The 19,093-nt window shown below is 39.2% G+C and overlaps 1 protein-coding gene and 1 gene segment (V, D, J or C); one reads left to right on the top strand and one right to left on the bottom strand.

Annotated features, from left to right (window-relative positions):
• Positions 1 to 1,002: 1,002 nt before the first annotated feature.
• LOC137097310 (Ig heavy chain V region 914-like) lies at positions 1,003 to 7,819 on the top strand. The segment is given in 3 exon segments: positions 1,003 to 1,054; positions 6,650 to 6,795; positions 7,601 to 7,819. Coding segments are annotated over 3 exon segments (417 nt in total).
• Positions 7,820 to 8,568: 749 nt separating this feature from the next.
• On the bottom strand, positions 8,569 to 18,120 carry LOC137097309 (vomeronasal type-2 receptor 26-like). The gene is made up of 4 exons (XM_067469562.1): positions 17,318 to 18,120; positions 15,152 to 15,379; positions 13,658 to 13,784; positions 8,569 to 9,470 (listed from the first exon to the last, which is right to left on the bottom strand). The coding sequence occupies exons 1-4, from the start codon at positions 18,101 to 18,103 to the stop codon at positions 8,569 to 8,571; spliced, it is 2,043 nt and encodes a 680-aa protein (XP_067325663.1). The 5' UTR covers positions 18,104 to 18,120.
• Positions 18,121 to 19,093: the final 973 nt, after the last annotated feature.

The raw sequence follows: 19,093 nt of genomic DNA, 5'->3' as shown, positions 1-19,093 counted from the left end.
ATGTAGATATTCATGTCTGATGATTTAAAGAGTCACTTGTAGATATTTCGAAGGACTATTTGTAGAAGTTTTGCCAGATAAGAGTTTTACATCGTGACCAGGTTACAACAAGGTATCCCTGGTGTAGTTCCTTGCTTCGGTGTTGATGATGAAAACACCTTCTACGGGTAATGAATTCTTCTTAATATTTCAACAGGAGACAAGTCCCTGGCATTACAATTGCATGTATGAAAAGAACAACAACATACATAAAACAGACATGCTATAGCACCCTTATTGTTAACATTAAATCAGTACATAACCAATACAAGATAGTCAAAGTAATGTTCACATGACTTACATTGAAGTTTCAACAATAACGTGATACTTTGTGTATCTTAGTAATAGATATCTGTGTTCTATATATTGCTGCCTATATCAAGGGTGGTTCTAGGACATTGTGAACAAATTAGAAATTATAGAATTGACAACAGATAAATCATTTTTGAGAGATAAAGATTAAAGAGCCTCACACACATTTTTTCATTATTCTATTTTCTGGCTTATACAGCTTTAACATTTTTACAAATACCTTGTATAGAAAAGGTGGAGGAGTTCCTTACATGTGAAAATCAATACCCAGTTCCTGGAAGTCATTTGGGTGGTTTTTGAAGGAAAGCTTGTGGAACATACAAAAGATGTGAGATGCAATGCCACCGATAAGGAGGGCTCCCGGCTGATACCACTCATGAGGGATTGGAATGGGCAGAGAATCCTTTCTTGGGCATTTTGTATTATCTCTTTTGCATTGATGGAAAGTCACCAGAAGAAGCAAGACCAGCAACCTTAACATTCTCAGCTTCTTAGAAACAACATGTCTAGAAATTCAAAATTCAAATTCAAAACATCACTCGAAATTCAACAATTTAGACTGATGGTTAGCAGCTGACGTTGCCAATGTCACTTTGTAAGAAAGACATCTATCAACGTTATCTTTAAGAGCGTTAAAGGAGGTAGGGAAAAATGCCCAGAGCAACAGACATCAAACCACCTCTATGCAACACTGAAGGTGGATGTGAGTGTGACATGACGGAGCCTTGTCACCCCTCATCCTCCCTCTGAATGGCACTTGGGGGAGATTTTATAACCTCTTTTTGATTTTAATATCCACTATTTTTCCAAGCCACTTCTGAAAAGGTGCTGGATTTTGACTGAGATAAATAATTGTTATGATTTTCATAATTATATGGGGTGATAATTATCTCTGTACCATCTCAGCTATGGTTAACAAAATGATTTGTAACTATGTTTGCTCAGTTCCTTCTTGTGTATTCCACATATCATGTATTTTGACATACATTCTTCCAATTTGTCCTAACTTCTTGAACTGCCAAAATATGAACCCCCAAGAAAGTCAGATAGATAACTTTAAATCCATGGCAGATAAGTAACATGTCAATTACAAATATCGACAAAATTTCACTGATGTCCTAGATGACCAGGGTGTCACAGTACAGAATCAGGTCAAGTCACACTCACATCCACCTTCAGTATTGCATAGTATGTAAGTACCGCATATACTCAAGTATACACCAAGTTTTTCAGTCCTTTTTTTAGGCTGAAAAAGCCCCCCTGTTCCGTCTCCCAGCCTTTTTGGGTTGCTTAAATTGGTTGCCTCTTGCCTTTCTCTTGGAAGCTGCAGCAGCCTTGCAGGGCCTGGAGTTTTGCAGCCAAAGGCGGGGAAAAAGGGGGTCAGCCTGCAAACTCTTTGCAGTGATTGGCCTAGGGAGCAGTTCTTAGAGCCCGCCCTTCCTCCTGGGGAGAATTTCCTTTTTAGAATCTCCCTGCCCTGTTCAGTCCTAAAGAAGCCATTGGATGTGCTGAAGGCCAAAAAAGGTAGCTCAGAAAAAACCACTGCAAAAACGATTGAGTTAAGCTTAATTGAGTTACAGTTAGGTAAGCCAAATTAAGAACAACTGAGAGTTGAGATAAGTGTAATTGAGATATCGTAGTTAGAGAATTGAGAGAAGCTAAATTGAGTCATAGATCAAATAGAATTGAGTTTTATAGAGTTTATAGGGAGATAGGCCGTATTGCCTTTTCTTCAAGGCTAGTCTGGAACCTAGATAGTTAGAGAAAGATTGGTTCTTTCTATAGATAAGGGCTCTGGATTAGGGTGAGGGATTCCTGGACCCTTTGCCTCTTGGAGAAGGAATATCTGTTTGATTTTATCTATTGACTGTTTGATTGCAACTTTGAAAGAACTGTACCAAGTCTGCAAGACTTTGAAATAAATATCCTTTTTGATGTTTAGAACCCACAATAGACTCCATTGTTGATTATCTCAATTTTCTCCAGAAAGCCCCAGCAGTTTGCCCAGACATAGGGACAGCACATCATAGTTTGTTTTATAGGCCTGGGTAACAACGCAAAAATTTGTTTCTAAAATCAATTCGTTTTTTGGAGGTTTTTGCGTTTCGTTATTTAAAATAATTACAAAATTTTCCTTTAAAAAAGTTCGGTGTTTACGAAATTTCGTTATTATTAACAAATCAATTCGTTAAGATGGCGGGGGCCCCGCGCATGCGCAAAACACTTCCGAAACTTCGTTATTGATGGGGGTCGATTTGTTAAGGTGATAATGAATCGATTCGTTAAAATGGCGGACGCGATTTGCGCATGTGCAAAAACGACTTCCGAACTTCGTTATTAAATACGAATCGATTCTTTTCTTTTTTTTAGATTATTTTTTGAATTTTTTGAAGAATAAAAGAGGAATATATTTATCACAAATATTTAAAAATGGAAAATTAACAAAAAAACTGACCCTCTTGTGGAGCAAACACAGCCACAGGACAGGGAGAAACGCACACACAGGCACACAAGATTCTTTTCTTTTTTTAGATTATTTTTTGAATTTTTTGAAGAATAAAAGAGGAATATATTTATCACAAATATTTAAAAATGGAAAATTAACAAAAAACTGGCCCTCTTGTGGAGCAATCACAGCCACAGGACAGGGAGAAACGCGCACACAGGCACACAAGATTCTTTCTTTTTTTTAGATTATTTTTTGAATTTTTTGAAGAATAAAAGAGGAATATATTTATCACAAATATTTAAAAATGGAAAATTAACAAAAAAACTGACCCTCTTGTGGAGCAAACACAGCCACAGGACAGGGAGAAATGCACACACAGGCACACAAGATTCTTTTCTTTTTTTAGATTATTTTTTGAATTTTTTGAAGAATAAAAGAGGAATATATTTATCACAAATATTTAAAAATGGAAAATTAACAAAAAACTGGCCCTCTTGTGGAGCAAACACAGCCACAGGACAGGGAGAAACGCGCACACAGGCACACAAGATTCTTTTTTATTATTATTATTATTTGAATTTTTTGAAGAATAAAAGAGGATTATATATTTATCACAAATATTTAAAAATGGAAAATTAACAAAAAAAACTGGCCCTGCTGTTGAGCAAACACAGCCACAGGACAGGGACAAGCGCACACACAGGAACACAAGGGTCTTTTCTTTTTTTGGTTATTTTTTGAATTTTTTGAAGAATAAAAGAGGAATATATTTATCACAAATATTTAAAAATGGAAAATTAACAAAAAACTGGCCCTCTTGTGGAGCAAACACAGCCACAGGACAGGGAGAAACGCGCACACAGGCACACAAGATTCTTTTTTATTATTATTATTATTTGAATTTTTTGAAGAATAAAAGAAGAATATATTTATCACAAATATTTAAAAATGGAAAATTAACAAAAAAAAACTGGCCCTGCTGTGGAGTAAACACAGCCACAGGACAGGGACAAGAGCACGCACACAGGAACACAAGATTCTTCTCTTTTTTTAGATTATTTTTATAAATTTTTGAAGAATTAAAGAAAAATATTTTCAGAAAAAAATGGAAAATTCACAAAAAGCTTTCCCTGCCCTGTTGTAGGGCGAGAACAGGGCAAAGCCTCCAAGCTGCTCGCGCCTCCCAGCCCAGAGGTCTCAACCGCCCTTGCAAGCAATGAATCCTAGCCGCCAAGCCTCCCTCCCGATCCTCCCGCCTTCGCCCTCGCCTTCGCAATGAGCAATGCGGCCACGCGGAGCCGCTTTTAAAGGGCTGCCCGGCCAATCACAATCAGCCACGGTGCTGCTTGGGTGCTTGGGAGCGCCGGATTGGCTCCCAGGGCACCCAGCATCCTCCATCCCTAAAACGTCATTTCCGAAACGGGCGGAAGCTCGTAAAAAGGATGGAGGATGCCGCTTCGATATTGAAAAACCCTTCCGGATTTGAAATTATGTTTCGAAATCATTTTGTAATTGTTAAATATAACGAATATTTAACGAATTACAAAATTAACGAACGAAACCGCCCAGGCCTATTGTTTTATAAAGCGTCTGGGTGTAACAGCACCCCCCCCCCTTGGCTTTTACTCAAGTCAAAGTTATTTATTCTTTTACATTATTATTATTATTATTATTATTATTATTATTATTATTATTATTTGAAACACAACAAGATGAGTCCACTGCAGACAAGATCACGCTGCTGGCTGTTGTATTGGATCACACGTCGGACCCTTCCCAAGTGTCTAGGACTGTTTGATGTTTTGGCGAATAATGCATACAGATCCCAGTAGAGCGGCCTTCTGCAGCTGGCAGATGGTAATTTTGTCAGCGTCGATTGTGTTTAAGTGCAGGCTTATTATTATTATTATTATTATTATTATTATTATTATTATTATTATTTTACTCTAGGTATTATTATGGTTATTACATTAACATTTACATTATTATTAATTTTATTATTATTATTGTTACATTTATTATTTTACTCTATTATTATTTTATTACATGTATTATTTTACTCACTTTATTATTATTGGAAGGATACGTGAGCACATTTAACATTGAAGAAAGTTAGAATAATAGTTGAATCAGAGTTGGACAGTCTTATCTTAAATTACAATTTTATGCAAATATTTAAAAACATTTAACCTACTGATGCCTCAATTAATGCCATTTTATTGGTATCTATTTTTATTTTGAAATTTACCAGTAGCTGCTGCATTTCCCCACCCTTGGCTTATATATGAGTCAATGTGTTTTCCCAGTTTTTTGTGGTAAAATTAGGTGCCTCAGCTTATATTCGGGTCGGCTTATACTCGAGTATATATGTGATAATATAAATCTGTATTAATTTGAAGATATGTGGTTGTGTGTTATAAAGATGAACAATCATTCAAGGGAATCGCTGTTGTCGCATGTTGGGGGATAAATTGTTTTTTTCTAAACAATAAATGTGTGATTTTTTCTGAAATTTCTGGGGACAGATGCCATGGTTATCTTGTGCATTGTATGTAAAATTCAAGTAGATAACTCCTGTAGTTTTTTTAAAAAAAATATTTTAAAAACTTTGAACATTTCCCCAAAATTTGTAGATAAGTGAAACATTCAGAAAATTGGTGAGCTAACAGTGGTAAATATGTTCTACCCTTGTAGCAAGTCTGACTCCAGTAGCTTTAAAAATTAGGGAGAAAAGAGCCCCTTAATTTCCCCCCATTATAGTAATTGTGTGCAAATGCTATAATGAAGTAGTAACGAAATTTCATTACTCTCATTATAGTCACAAAGTTTTCACTTACTATACTTTAGAAACAATTTAGAAATGAAACACCAGGAAACCCCCACCCCAGTTTTGTAATGAGTTTGAACCATTTTTAGTGGCTTGCATACCCCTAGTAAATGTAAAGATGTAGGGAGTGCTGGTGGTTCAATTCTAAAGCCAATTCCTTTTTTCACAGAAAAAAATCTTGATGAACTAGTCATGAGATAGCCAGAATTTAGATATGAATGTAAGTGATAATAATAATAATAACAATAATAATAATAATAATAATAATAATAATAATTGCAAAGACTCTGGCATAAACCAGTACAGGTGGTTGCAGTGGTGATCGGCACACTGGGTGCCATACCAAAAGATCTCAGCCGGCATTTTGAAACAATAAACAGTGACAAAATCATGACCTGTCAACTGCAAAAGGCCACCTGACTTGGATCTGCAAGCATCATTCGAAAATACATCACACAGTCCTAGACGTTTGGGAAGTGTTTCACTTGAGGGTTTGTGATAGAAAATCCAGCAAATATATCTCATTTGCATATCTCATACTGTGTTTTGTGTCAGTAAAATAATAAGTGTAAGAATTATGATCCCAAGTATACTGAAGGTAGCAATCTTCATCAACCGAATGGATATTAGAGTAGGAAACCCTACTAAATTGTAATGAAGTATATACCTCACCCTTCTTTTTTCAATCCTGAGCTCCAACATGGCAGGCTTATGAAAGCTTCACAAATCTTTCAATCTTTCAAGAAAGAATAATATTTCACTTATATGCTGTGATCTATATAAATTCAAGTAATGTGTTACCCTGTGACCACACTATTCAGACACACATTTGTGTTTTTGTGAATGTTTCCCAAAGCAAGAAGTGGCAAAATTATATCTTGGCTTACATTTGTTCTAATTTCAGCCGCGATTACAGGTAATTTGGTTATTCTTTCCTATAGAGCCAAAGGATGTTGTTTCCCATCTATTATTTTCCAGTTAAATTGATAATCTCCTGTCCTTTCCAGATGTCTAATCACAAGTTCAGCCACTAGTACATGAGTCTGGTGAGGGCATAAAGAGACCTGAAGATTTCCTTCAACTCTCTTGCAAAGCCTCTGGGTTTGCTCTCAGCAGCCACTACATGAGTTGGGTGAGGCAGTCTTCTGGAAAGGGGCTGGAACGGATTGCAAGAATAGATACTAGACTTGGTTGATCTAGTTCGTTAATTTCTTAATTCGTTATTTATTCGTTATTTTTACAGCTTTAGAAGCGATTTTGACGCGTTTTAGCAACCCGGAAGTGTTTTTGCCATATCGAAGCCGCGTCCGCCATCTTCCATACGACTCTGCCAGTGAATCGTAAATGCTGGGGGCGTGGCCTTCAGGAACAGCTGTTCTCTCAGCTTTCCTTCCCACCTTGCAACCACCTTCCCACCATGCCCACCTCGCAAAGCCACTAATGCAAAGAGGAAAGATATAATATAATATAATATAAATGATATAATATAATAATATAATATATATAATATAATATATAATATATAATATATAATATATATAATATAATATATTATAATATAATATAATATAATACACAATAATAATATTATAATATAATTATATAATATATGATATATAATATTATAATAATATAATATACAATAATATAATATAATAATATTATAATAATATAATATGATGTAATATAGTTTGTTTTTGGTTAGTTGTTAGTTTTATCACCAACAGTCAACAACAGAGGGAGAGGGAAGCTTCAGAAGTTCCCCCTGTCCTGTTTGGAGGTTTTTTTTCATGTATTGCGCCGCAATCGTGTCCGCCATTAATGAATCGATTCGTATATTTATAAAATTTCGTAAATATCGAAATTTTAAAATTGGAAATTTCAGAAATCCTCTCAGATTAGAAACGCTGGCACCCCCTAGATACGAAACGAGTTTAGAACCAAATTTTTTCTTGATCAACCAAGCCTAATAGATACTGATGGGGGGTGAGCAGTTGTATGATGACACAGTGAAAGGCCGCTTTCCTATTTCCAGGAACAATCCCTTTAAAATGCTCTATCTGCAAATGAACATCCTGAAACCTGAAAATACTAGAGTGTATTACTGTGCAAGAACCACCGAGAAAGGAAATGAATCTGCAACAAGACAAAAACCCTCCTATGCCACCAGTGGAAACCTGAGTTGCTTTTGAGTGCTGTAGAATAGGGGAGATATTGTACATACTTCCTACCCACATCTCAGAAATATGATTTATCTCACAATATGGATGAAAATTAGAGAAGAGAATTAGAGAAAGTGTCAGATCGTTTGAGCAGGAATAATACCATACATAGCAATATCATTTGACGTCCTATCGAATCATAATATATGGAAACATGCTGAGCTCCTTTAATGGTCTCTTCACATACTCGGTGACAACTACAAAAGCTGCTGGGTGTGCATTAAGCCCAATGGCAAGGATTTTGGGAAGCCAATGCTTCCTGTGCCTCCTCACCATGTAGCACTGCCCCACTCTACCATCGCATTGGGGGAAGCAAGATGCTCACAGCTTTCCCCAATGGGCAGCCTTGATCTTGCAATATGGGAGGTTTCTGTGTTGCCAGAGCAAGGCTGCATCCATGATGCCAATGCCAATGTGATGGCAAAGTGGGGCAGCGCTATGCAGTGAGACAGCACAAAAAACAATGGCTTTCCAAAAGCCTTGCCATTGGGCTTAATGCATGCCAATGTGTGTGTGTGAAGAGGTCCTTAGTTTGGTGAGATCCAACCCAGAAAGTGCAAATCTCACTACATCCAAAACGACACACTGGAACAAGAGATAACGGGCTGTTGATCAACAATAATCATACAACAGCAGATTTCGTTCTTTAGTTTGCCATCACATGAATTTAGGACATATAGATTGTGGTTATTACATATTACGAGACAGGGTCAGATGCTTCAGTTTTTTCTCATTATTCGATGGCCCTTGTTGTTTAACTCTGGTCTCAACAGAATAACATAGCATTTTGGGGAAAAGATGCATGTCAGTAGTCCAGCACTTGAGGCTAAGATAGAGAAGATCTCCACGGCTACGATGTATTTCCCTTTAGTGCTCACATAAGTTGGGACAAAAGACAACCACACACTGCAAAAGATCAGCATACTGAAGGTGATAAACTTGGCTTCATTAAAACTATCAGGCAACTTCCTAGCAAGGAAAGCTACTGTAAAACTGATGACGGAAAGTAGTCCCATATAACCTAGGACAAGGTAAAACATGATGAAGGAACCTTCATTGCATTCCACAACTATTAGCCCGGTGAGTGAATGCATGTCCAAATCTGGGAATGGAGGAGAACTCCCTAGCCAGACTGTACAAATAACAACTTGTATCAAAGTGCAAAAAAGGACAATGGAATTAGCTAGCCTCTTCCCTACCCATTTTCTCATGTTGGACCCTGGTTTTGTAGCCATGAAAGCTACAACCACGGTGATGGTTTTGGCTAAGACGCAAGAAACCGCCACTGAAAAGATGATGCCAAATGCCGCTTGCCTCAAAAAGCAACTCACTTTGCCAGGTCGACCGAGGAATAAGAAAGAAGAGAGGAAGCAGAGAAGAAGGCAAATGAGGAGAATGTAGGAGAGGTCCAGGTTGTTTGCTTTCACTATTGGAGTATCTTGGTGCTTAATAAAAATGGCTAGCACCAAAGCTGTGATCAAGAAAAATAAAACAGCAACCGAAGCAGCACTAATCCCTAAGGGGTCATCATAAGACAGAAAGGAGATATCTTTGGGAACGCATCTGTTTTTGCTTTTGCTTGGGTATTGATCTTCTGGACACTCAAAGCATTCTTTCATATCTGTGGAGGGAAATAAAAGAATTAATGCTGTCACAAGAAATTCAATGTGCAAATTTGATAAAGGCTAACTACCTGCTTGCTGCTTTGTGATTAAAACCTGCTAATGAGACCTGAAGAGTAAACTGTGATAAGAACTGGGACAGTGATAAAGGAAATGTTTGCAACCTTCCTTATGTTAAGAAGGAAGTCAACATAAGATCAACACCAATCAAGAAGATCAACATCTGGCCAGGAAACTGAGATGGATCCGGGATGGAAGATGTCTATCATTAGTTTACAACTTTGGGTCTACATCAACAGAATATTCCTATAAAAGACCAAGTCTAATAATGCTCAAATCATGGCAGACCGAGGAGTCTGTTCCACCCGCCGTGCTCTGCTCCTTGGAAGGAGAGATATTCAGATAGTATTGTATTCAGATAGTGGCAAATCTGCACGGGAGCAGTCTGGTCATTTTGGCCTTCTTTCTCAAGGGAAGAGGAAGGAGTGTGCTTTTGGAGTCTTGGATTTTGTGAAGGGAGTCAGGTTCTGCTGTATGGAAAACAGAGATCTGGTCCTTGGCATTGTTCTTAGGGAAAGAAGTTTTGGCATCTCAGCGTTGTGAAGTTTTGGCTTTATGGAAGTTATGGAACTATGCCTTGGCAGGCTGCAGGAAATGAGGGTCTGGCCTGACAGCTGCTTCTCCAAGGAGGGAGGGAGGATATGGTAATATTTGGATGCATGTGGATAAATGCGTGTACATGTGATCTGAATGTTGAGTGAAAATGTAATTCCCCTCTGTTTGTTTGTTAACCATTGCAATTGTAAATCCAATGTAGTTGCATAGAATCTGTAGGTCTGTATGTCCAATGTCATGCTTTGTCTAAATGTTTTCTATAATCTAATATACCTTCTCACACTGGAAATTGCAATAAAAAGAACCTATGCTTTAAAATCATTGAAAAGTCATTCATGACGATGCTTTCACATGGGCAATGTACAATGTATCCAAAAGTGGGTTGTTGTAGGTTTTTCGGGCTATATGGCCCGCCTTGCAGTTTAAGATCATCCAGGAGACCCTGCTCTCGCTTCCGCCAGCGTTGCAAATACGTGGGGACGAGAGACAGGGCCTTCTTGGCTATAGCCCCCCACTTGTGGAACTCGCTTCCCAATGAGGTAAGATTGGCTTCATCCCTCCTTACTTTTAGGAAGAAATTGAAGTCATGGTTCTGAGACCAGGCTTTTGTATAGCAGGTATAAATAGCGCTTTGGATATGGAATTTGACTGGAATGGTGATACGGCAGTTAATACTGTTTTTATTTATTTATTTGACTTGTATACTGACACTCCCAATTTGGCTCGAGGCGGTTTACAGCAGTCGATTAAAAACAATACAACCAACTTTATAATACAATAAAAACTAGAACAGACATAGTCCCGAGTTATCCACCCATCGAAAGCTTGTCAGAAAAGAAAGGTTTTACAGGCTTTCCGAAAAGCAAGTAGCTCTCGGATGGTTCGGGTTTCAACTGGCAAGGCATTCCATAAATAAGGGGCCACACTCGAGAAGGCACTCTGCCTAGTAGAGGACAGATGGTAAGTCCGGATGTTGGGGACTTCAAGCAAATTTTGGTCTTCGGACCGAAGTAATCTCTGGGGTTGGTAGGGGGATAAGCGGGCCCTCAGGTATGCCAGCCCCAGACCATATAAGGCCTTAAAGGTTAGTACCAGCACCTTGAAAGTGATCCGGTACTCAGTCGGAAGCCGGTGCAGCTGTTGTAGAATTGGCGTGATACAACACCTCACTGGCACCCCGGCGAGAAGACGAGCCGCCACATTTTGCACCAGCTTCAGTTTCCGGATCACTGACAAAGGAAGGCCAATGTAGAGGGCGTTACAGTAGTCAAGCCTCAAGATGACCGTCGCCTGGATCACCGTAGCTAGGTCATTTCTAGATAGGAAGGGAGCCAGTCGCCTAGCCTGATGTAGATGGAAAAACGCATATCTGCTCACAGCAGAGACCTGAGCCTCCATTGTGAGCAGAGGGTCCAATAAGACACCAAGGCTTTTTACAGAAGATGACGGACGTAGTGTCTCGCCATCCAGGGTAGGCAGCTGGATCTCCCTCCCACCCGGACGGCCCAGCCAAAGGATCTCCATCTTCGCTGGATTCACCCTCAACCTGCTGGCACGCAATCATCCAGTAGCGGCCTCAAGGCACTGATGGAAATTTTCAGGTACAGAGTCCGTCCGGCCCTCCATCCTCAGAATGAGCTGAGTGTCATAAACGTACTGGTGGCACTCAAGCCCAAAGCTCCGCACCAGTCGGGCAAGCGGTTGCATATAGATGTTAAATAATAAAGGAGAGAGAATAGTTCCCTGCGGGACCCCACAAGTTAGCGGAGATCTCTCGGAAACCATCCCTCCCCTCACCACATGCTGTCCCCGATTCTGGAGGAAGGAGGACACCCATTTAAGGGGTATCCCCCTAACCCCAGTCATGGCTAGGCGGTGGGTCAATAGATTGTGGTCGACCGTATCAAATTCTGCTGTGAGGTCCAATAACACAAGCAGCGCTGATCCACTTTGATCCATCTGGCAGCGGAGCTGATCTGTGATGGCAACTAGAACAGTCTCCGTCCCATACCCCCTACGGAAGCCTGACTGGAAGAGATCGAGTCCGGCTGTATCATTTAGGAACTGCTGCAACTGTTCTGCTGCTGCCCTCTCAACCACCTTGCCCAGAAACGGAAGGTTCGAGACTGGGCGGTAGCTAGAGCTAATGTTCTAGTTATTGTTTTAATTGTTGTTCTTTTGCCTTGTTATATTTAATGGCATCAAATTGTGCCAAATGTAAGCCATCCTGAGTCCCCCTTCGGGGGTTGGGAAGGATGGGGTAGAAATACTGGAAATAAACAAATAAATGTTCTAAAAGCATTCTCTCCAGACATTTCGCCTGCATCTATGGCAAGCACCCTCAGAGGTTATGCGGTCACACCGTCTGAGGATGCTCACAACCTCACAGCCTCTGAGGATGCTTGCCATAGATGCAGGCGAAACATCAGAAGAGAATGCTTCTAGAACATGGCCATATAGCCCGAAAAACCTACAACAACCCAGTGATTCCAGCCATGAAAGCCCTCGACAATACATTATGGATAAGTGACTTTAAGAAAGTATTTTAAATGGAAGCTGATGAGTCTCTCAAAGTATCTGAAGGTAAACCTGAGAAAAGTATTACTGTATATATTTCTGGTCAGGTTTACTATACATTATTAAAATATCCAGTGGATTTATTTCTTTCCTTTCATCTATACTGTAGAATTAATGCTGTAATGCATCTCCATTAACTGCTCTGGTTCAGTGCTCAAGATCTGTGAGATCTGTAGTTTAGCAAGGCTACAAGCACTCTTAGGCATAAAAGGATATAAACTTTGTAAAACCACAACTCCCATAATTCCACAGAGGTATTATTTCACGGTATAGAAGCACTTTACACCTTTTATTAACCACAATGGCCCAACCAATCAATGTCTGAGATTTAACACCACAAACCCAAACCTTGATGTTCATTACTGTGAATGTATTGAAGAATCATAGAAAGACAGAGTTGGAAGAGACCTCATGGACCATCCAGTCCAACCTCCTGCCAAGCAGGAAAAACACATTCAAAGCACCCCCGACAGATTGCAATCCAGCCTCTGTTAAAAGCCTCCAAATAAGGTGCCTCCATCACACTTCAGGGCAGAGAGTTCCACTGCTGAACAGTCCTCACAATCAGGAAATTCTTCCTAATGTTCAAGTGGAATCTCCTTTCCTGTAGTTTGAAGCCATTGTTCTGTGTCCTAGTCTCCAGGGCAGCAGAAAACAAACTTGTTCCTTCCTCCCTATGACTTCCCCTCACATATTTATACATAGCCATCATGTCTCCTCTCCGCCGTCCTTTTTGAAGGGAATTTTCAATTTCATGCTCCATATTGATATCCTCTGTTGATATTATTTGAAGTATATCACATTCTTTTTTATTTGTGTGTTTAGCACCCTGATTATTTTAATGTAAGCCAAAAACTTAGTCACAAACTTTTTAAAGAAAACCACAACCAACCATTTTTGGGTTGGATATCCTCATCCTCCCTCAACCCTATTGATATGTGAGCCTCTTGGTTGACTCTCTATGTCTGAATGTTAGATTTCTTCTGTTACTTACTTGTTGCATTAGAAATTTTCCCTTCTGGACATGGGAGACAATTGAAGCAGCAAAATTTCTTCCCTTCCTTCTTTGTCTTTAGATTACCGGGCTGACAGGCAGCACTACAAGTAGAGAGGGGAAGCACCTGCCCATAAAAACAAGGAGATTTTGTGGGAAGAGAACAAGGAAGTTCATTGACTACAGACTTTAACGCATGGAGGTGGTGAACAGGAACTGTAGCATAAAATGATCATTTGGGGACAATTCTTATAGCTCAAAGTAGTGAGACATCCATCACCTCTCTCTAATTAAGTTATCAGGAGCTACTGATAATAGGCAAACAATAGGGTTACCACACAGTAATTCTTACCAGCCGGTGAACGGGGAAGCGTCGGCTGCCAGAAGTGTTGGAAATAGAAACGTTTCGAGCCTCTACTAGTTATTTGTTATGTATATAATTCAGATTGCTTACTGTATTGTATGTGTGTGTTTTGGTATGCAATTTTACTTTAACTCATTGTTGTGGGAGGGGCTGCAGACCATGTGATTAAAACTGGGATTGTTCAGGACTCGGGATCCTTCCACACAGCCCTATATCCCAGAATATCAAGACAGAAAATCCCACATTAACTGAGTGTTGACTCAAATAATTAAGGGTGGATCCAGACAGGAATTTATCCCAGGACAACCCGCATTTTAAAAACACAGATTTTCCTGGGGGCCTGTACACACCCACCCTAGAAAGTGTACGCTTTCTGGGGTGGGTGTCCAGATGCTGTCACAGGACTGGCCCGTGAGAACAACTGGAGACCCTACCCCCTCCCCCAAAGCCTTCAGACCCTTTAGAAAAGTAAAATAACTTACCCAGCCTCCAGTACACTCTTGGAGCAGCTCTCCTGGCACATAGAAATGACGCACCAGGAGAGCAGGGCAGGGGGAGCACTGGGTAAGTTTATATTACTTTTCTAAGGGGTTTGGGGGCTTTGGTAGAGGGGGTTGGGTATTCCCACAGTTTTCCAGATTGTGGGAGTGGTGTCTGGAATCTTGAGAGCATGACTTAAAGGCAAATATATTTTAAGGGAGAATAGATGTTTTGGGGCAACTAAAAAGAACACTTCTGAAACCCTGCTGATTGTGTTTTTGTGCACTGACATATCTTTGTCCCTAACAGTCCAAAGACATAGCTAGGCAAATCAATTTAACATTTGAGAAACCTAGTTGCCTTGTGTGAATGCTTGTGAATGCCATTTTTCCCAATAGGTTATGACTCTAACTGGTCATGCTTTTTGCCAAGAGGTTATGGCATCATTTTTCAAAAGGCTGTGATTTCTCACAAGGTCATGCGTTTCCAAAAATCATAAAATCTCCAAAATGTAGTTTTCCATTTTCCAAAAAGCCAGGTATGGCGTGGATGCCCTGATGCCTCCCAATTCAACATGGAAGCTAGCGAATCACATGAGATCACCTAGGCTGCTAAAGAAGTGTCCTTCAAGAGTTAAAAATAATCCACACCTGATTAAACCTTGCACGCCATTCCATCATATCTTCATTAATGATCAATCGATTTCCATCATCATCATTGGGATTCACCATTCCAATTTTAGTTTTCAGGAAAGAATTGTTTGGAAACATGATCAGGTTCATTACGTCAAATCCAGTAATCAGTTCTCCATGGTCATTGAATGATATGATTTCTCCAGCTGTGTTGTTAAAAATAGTGGCTTGAAGAAAGGAATGAAGCTATGAACAAAAAGTGAAACATTTAGATATTTGTGTTTTCAAAAGCATTTCATTCTGATTCACTTGTATGAATTCTAATAAAAAAAGAGAGCTACCCTGATAGTACTATTCCCTCATTCCCTCATGGCATTTTGATCATTTCCTTTGTTCTTTCTGTAGTATTTTTGACTTCTCTCAGAAGCCACTGTGAGTACAAATGGCTGAGATTTTCGAAGCTGCTGCAGTTATTATTTTGAATGGCTTATCCAAACTTCGCTCATCCAACATTCTGTATTATCCGACACAGTCTGCCTCCCGCCTAGATTCACAGCTGTTTCAATATTTTGCGATGTTTTGGTGCTAAATTCATGAATACAATAATTACTACTAGGCCTGGGCATTTTCGTTCGTTAATTTTGTATTTCATTATTGATTCGTATTTAAATTAGCTTACGATCCAATATTGAGCCATTTTGGAATAGTGTGAGGAGTAATTAAGAATCGATTTTTTTCCAATTTTTGTCACAGCATGTGTAGGAGTCTTAATATAACAGCAGGAAATTCATGAATATGTTTACTGATCAGCCGATCAGCCGGACTATCAGGAATGTGGTCTCAGATAACCCACCTTTCCACACAGCCATATAACCAGAATATCAAAGCAGAAAATCCCCCAATACATGCTTTAAACTGGATTATATGGCAGTGTGGTCTCAGATAACCCACCTTTCCACACAGCCATATAACTCAGAATATCAAAGCAGAAAATCCCCCAATACGTGCTTTAAACTGGATTATATGGCAGTGTGGTCTCAGATAACCCACCTTTCCACACAGCCATATAACTCAGAATATCAAAGCAGAAAATCCCCCAATAAATGCTTTAAACTGGATTATATGGCATAGGGCTGGGCGGTTTCGTTCGTTAATTTCGTAATTCGTTATTGATTCGTATTTAAATTAGCTTATGATCCAATATCGAGCCATGCAGGAGCAACCAAAAAACGAAACGATTTTTTAAATCTATTTCGTAATTGTTTCGTAATTGTTTCGTAATTGGTTCGAAATTGTTTCGAAATCGTTTCAAAATCATTTCGTTATTATTTCCGTATGTCTGGTGCAAGTTTTATATTTGTTGTTTGTTTTATCAGTGATAAAAAAATAAATTATCACACCAACAGCCAACAACAGAGGGAGAGGGAAGCTTCAGAAGTTCCCCCTGTCCCATTTGGAGGTTTTTTTAGCGTATTGTGCAATCGCGTCCGCCATTAACGAATCAATTATGAAATTTACGAAATTTCGTAAATAACGAAATTTTTTAAAAGAAAATTTCGGAATTCTTTTAAATAACGAAACGCAATGGACCCCTAAAAACGAAACGAGTTTAGAAACAAATTTTTCCATGGTTACCCAGGCCTAATTACTACATAATATTACCATGTATTGAACTTCTTTTTCTGTTGATTTATTGTAAATCATGATGTTTTAGTGCTTTATTTGTAAAATCATAATGTAATTTATTTATTATTATTTATTTATTTCCTATATTTATACCCCGCCCTTCTCACCCCCAAGGGGAGACTCAGGGCAGCCTCACAGAAGCACCATACAATTCCACCATCATAAAACAATCAAAACATTAAAAAAATATTAAAACAGTAATTAAAACAATGCCTATTAAAATCAGAAACCAAATCCATAATAATTTGACGTTTAATACGCTTTCTTTAATCCCTCCTTATTATCCAACATTTTTGCCTATCCAACGTTCTGCCAGCCCATTTATGTTGGATAATTGAGACTCTACTGTACTAGGACTACTGCACTTCTAATGCACAGACATATAATATTGAGGCAATTCTTAGTAATATTACTACTACATCATCATTGTGGCATGTTGTACAGTTAACTGGGAGGCTATTTAACTATCTACAAAACTCTTCATGTTGGAAAGATTACCTGCCAAGCCTGGAGCTCTTGACATCCAGCTCTTCTAAATCCTGACATTATTCTGTGTTTGACTCTACACAATCCCATGGCATGGAGAGTATATGCCACAGCATACACGGCATTGTAGATGCTGTAGCTGTGACCAGATATGCTCATTTCAAAAACTGAGCTAGGAACCATCTCCAGCTTCTCCTCCCATGTACATTTATTGCCAGTCTCCATTGGCTCCTGAGGATTTGGAACGGTACAGTCAAAAACCTGTTCCCAGAATTCTTTAAGAAGGTCACCTCCTTCTATACGGTTAAGTTTTGCATTCTGAAGATATGCTTGGAAACCCTGAGGTTCCTCTGAGTGAACTGCAAAGGATATTGTATCTTTGAAGATTTGAAAGTCAATTACCTTTGTAACCCCTGTTACAATAATCTCTGCCTGGGATGTCATAATCCACAGTTTTCCCAGATATACAGCTTTCATATCCTCAGGAAGTAAAAAAACATAGAATGTGATCATCCACATGAACACCATAGCATCACCATGCATAAGAAATACTCTGGCATTACCATCTACAGTTACCCTCACAAATTTGTTATCCTGCTCTTCAGTCAAACGACCATGGCGTGGCGATCTTTGTGTGAAGGCTGAACAGATTCCATTTTGAGCAAACAAGGTCTCTATGACTTGTAAAAATTGGTCTCCACTTTCATCATCTGCAACCACCAGCCCAATCCATGTCCATCCAAAGTGATTAAGTAAACGAATAATCCCCACGTACTGATGGAATTCATTTGGACTCATGCGGTAGAAGGAAAAAGCGTGTGTTGCCTCACTCTCTTGAGATGCAAATGATCCATATGCAAGCTAAAATACAATGTACAATGGTTTCAGTTAAATAAAACTATAAGTGAAGTGAAATTATTGTGTTTTAGTTATTCCCTTTCATTTGGTTGCATATGTAATTGACCAGCTGTTCAAAGAACTGTGGTCTACCCACTTCTGAGAGTAAAGAATGATTTCATTTGTAAGACCCCCTGAATCCTTTCTATTTGTGTTCTTTGAAGTCATTCCTGACCACTGACATCCCTAAATGGAAGATATTACAGGGTTTTCTTGGCAAGATATGTTCTGGGTGGTGATGCTTTCCTTACCTTTGGGGTTTAGAGAATGTGATTTGCTCAGAATTACCCAGTGGATTTCCAGGGTCCAACAGAGATTTGAATCTTATTCTCCACAACTGTAATCTTTATCTCCTGAATTTCTTGAGCCATTTTTATATGACCTATATCCATTTGTTTCCTTTAACAATATCTCTGAATCTTCAGAACAGTCATCTCAATAGTAAGAATCAAGATACGCATATAAGTAGCAAAGAATTAAATAAAACCTTTCCATCCTCCGTCATGTTTCTCACCTGTGGGATCTTATAGGCTCCTAACAGTTCTGCCATGTGGAAAGAGAGGTCAGACCCAAGTGCTCCAATCACAGCTACTAGGTTCTTCTCAGCGCCACAGCGATAGTTTGGGACAAATCTTTGTGATTTGAAGAGCAAGTCCAGAACGGTGCGATATGCCATCCTCTCAAAGTAGTAGCTGTCATAAATATGGAAACCCAGGGTGATGTTGGGTAAAATCTCCAGATTCTCATTGATTTCATTTACAGCAAATGCCAATGCCAGGATATGCTGGTAGAATTTTGTTATCATTCTGCAAAAGGAGTTACGTGATCTTTCAGAAGGCATTTCAAAGGGAGAGGGAGACAGAAAAAATGGAATTGTGCATGACACCAGGA

Source organism: Anolis sagrei, chromosome 6, assembly GCF_037176765.1.
Source record: "Anolis sagrei isolate rAnoSag1 chromosome 6, rAnoSag1.mat, whole genome shotgun sequence".
NCBI classification, from domain to species: Eukaryota; Metazoa; Chordata; class Lepidosauria; order Squamata; family Dactyloidae; genus Anolis; species Anolis sagrei.
The sequence above is the reverse complement of the archived record's forward strand: the minus strand, read 5'-3'. Positions and strand labels throughout refer to the sequence as shown.

Excerpts from the sequence above, each read along its gene's own strand:
- LOC137097309 (XM_067469562.1), bottom strand. The coding sequence starts at position 18,103 with ATGAGTCCAAATGAATTCCATCAGTACGTGGGGATTATTCGTTTACTT. Across the intron at positions 13,785-15,151 it reads GGCGTGCAAGGTTTAATCAG|GTGCTTCCCCTCTCTACTTG; the intron begins GTGTGGATTATT and ends TTTTATGGGCAG. Across the intron at positions 9,471-13,657 it reads GAAAATTTCTAATGCAACAA|ATATGAAAGAATGCTTTGAG; the intron begins GTAAGTAACAGA and ends TTCCCTCCACAG.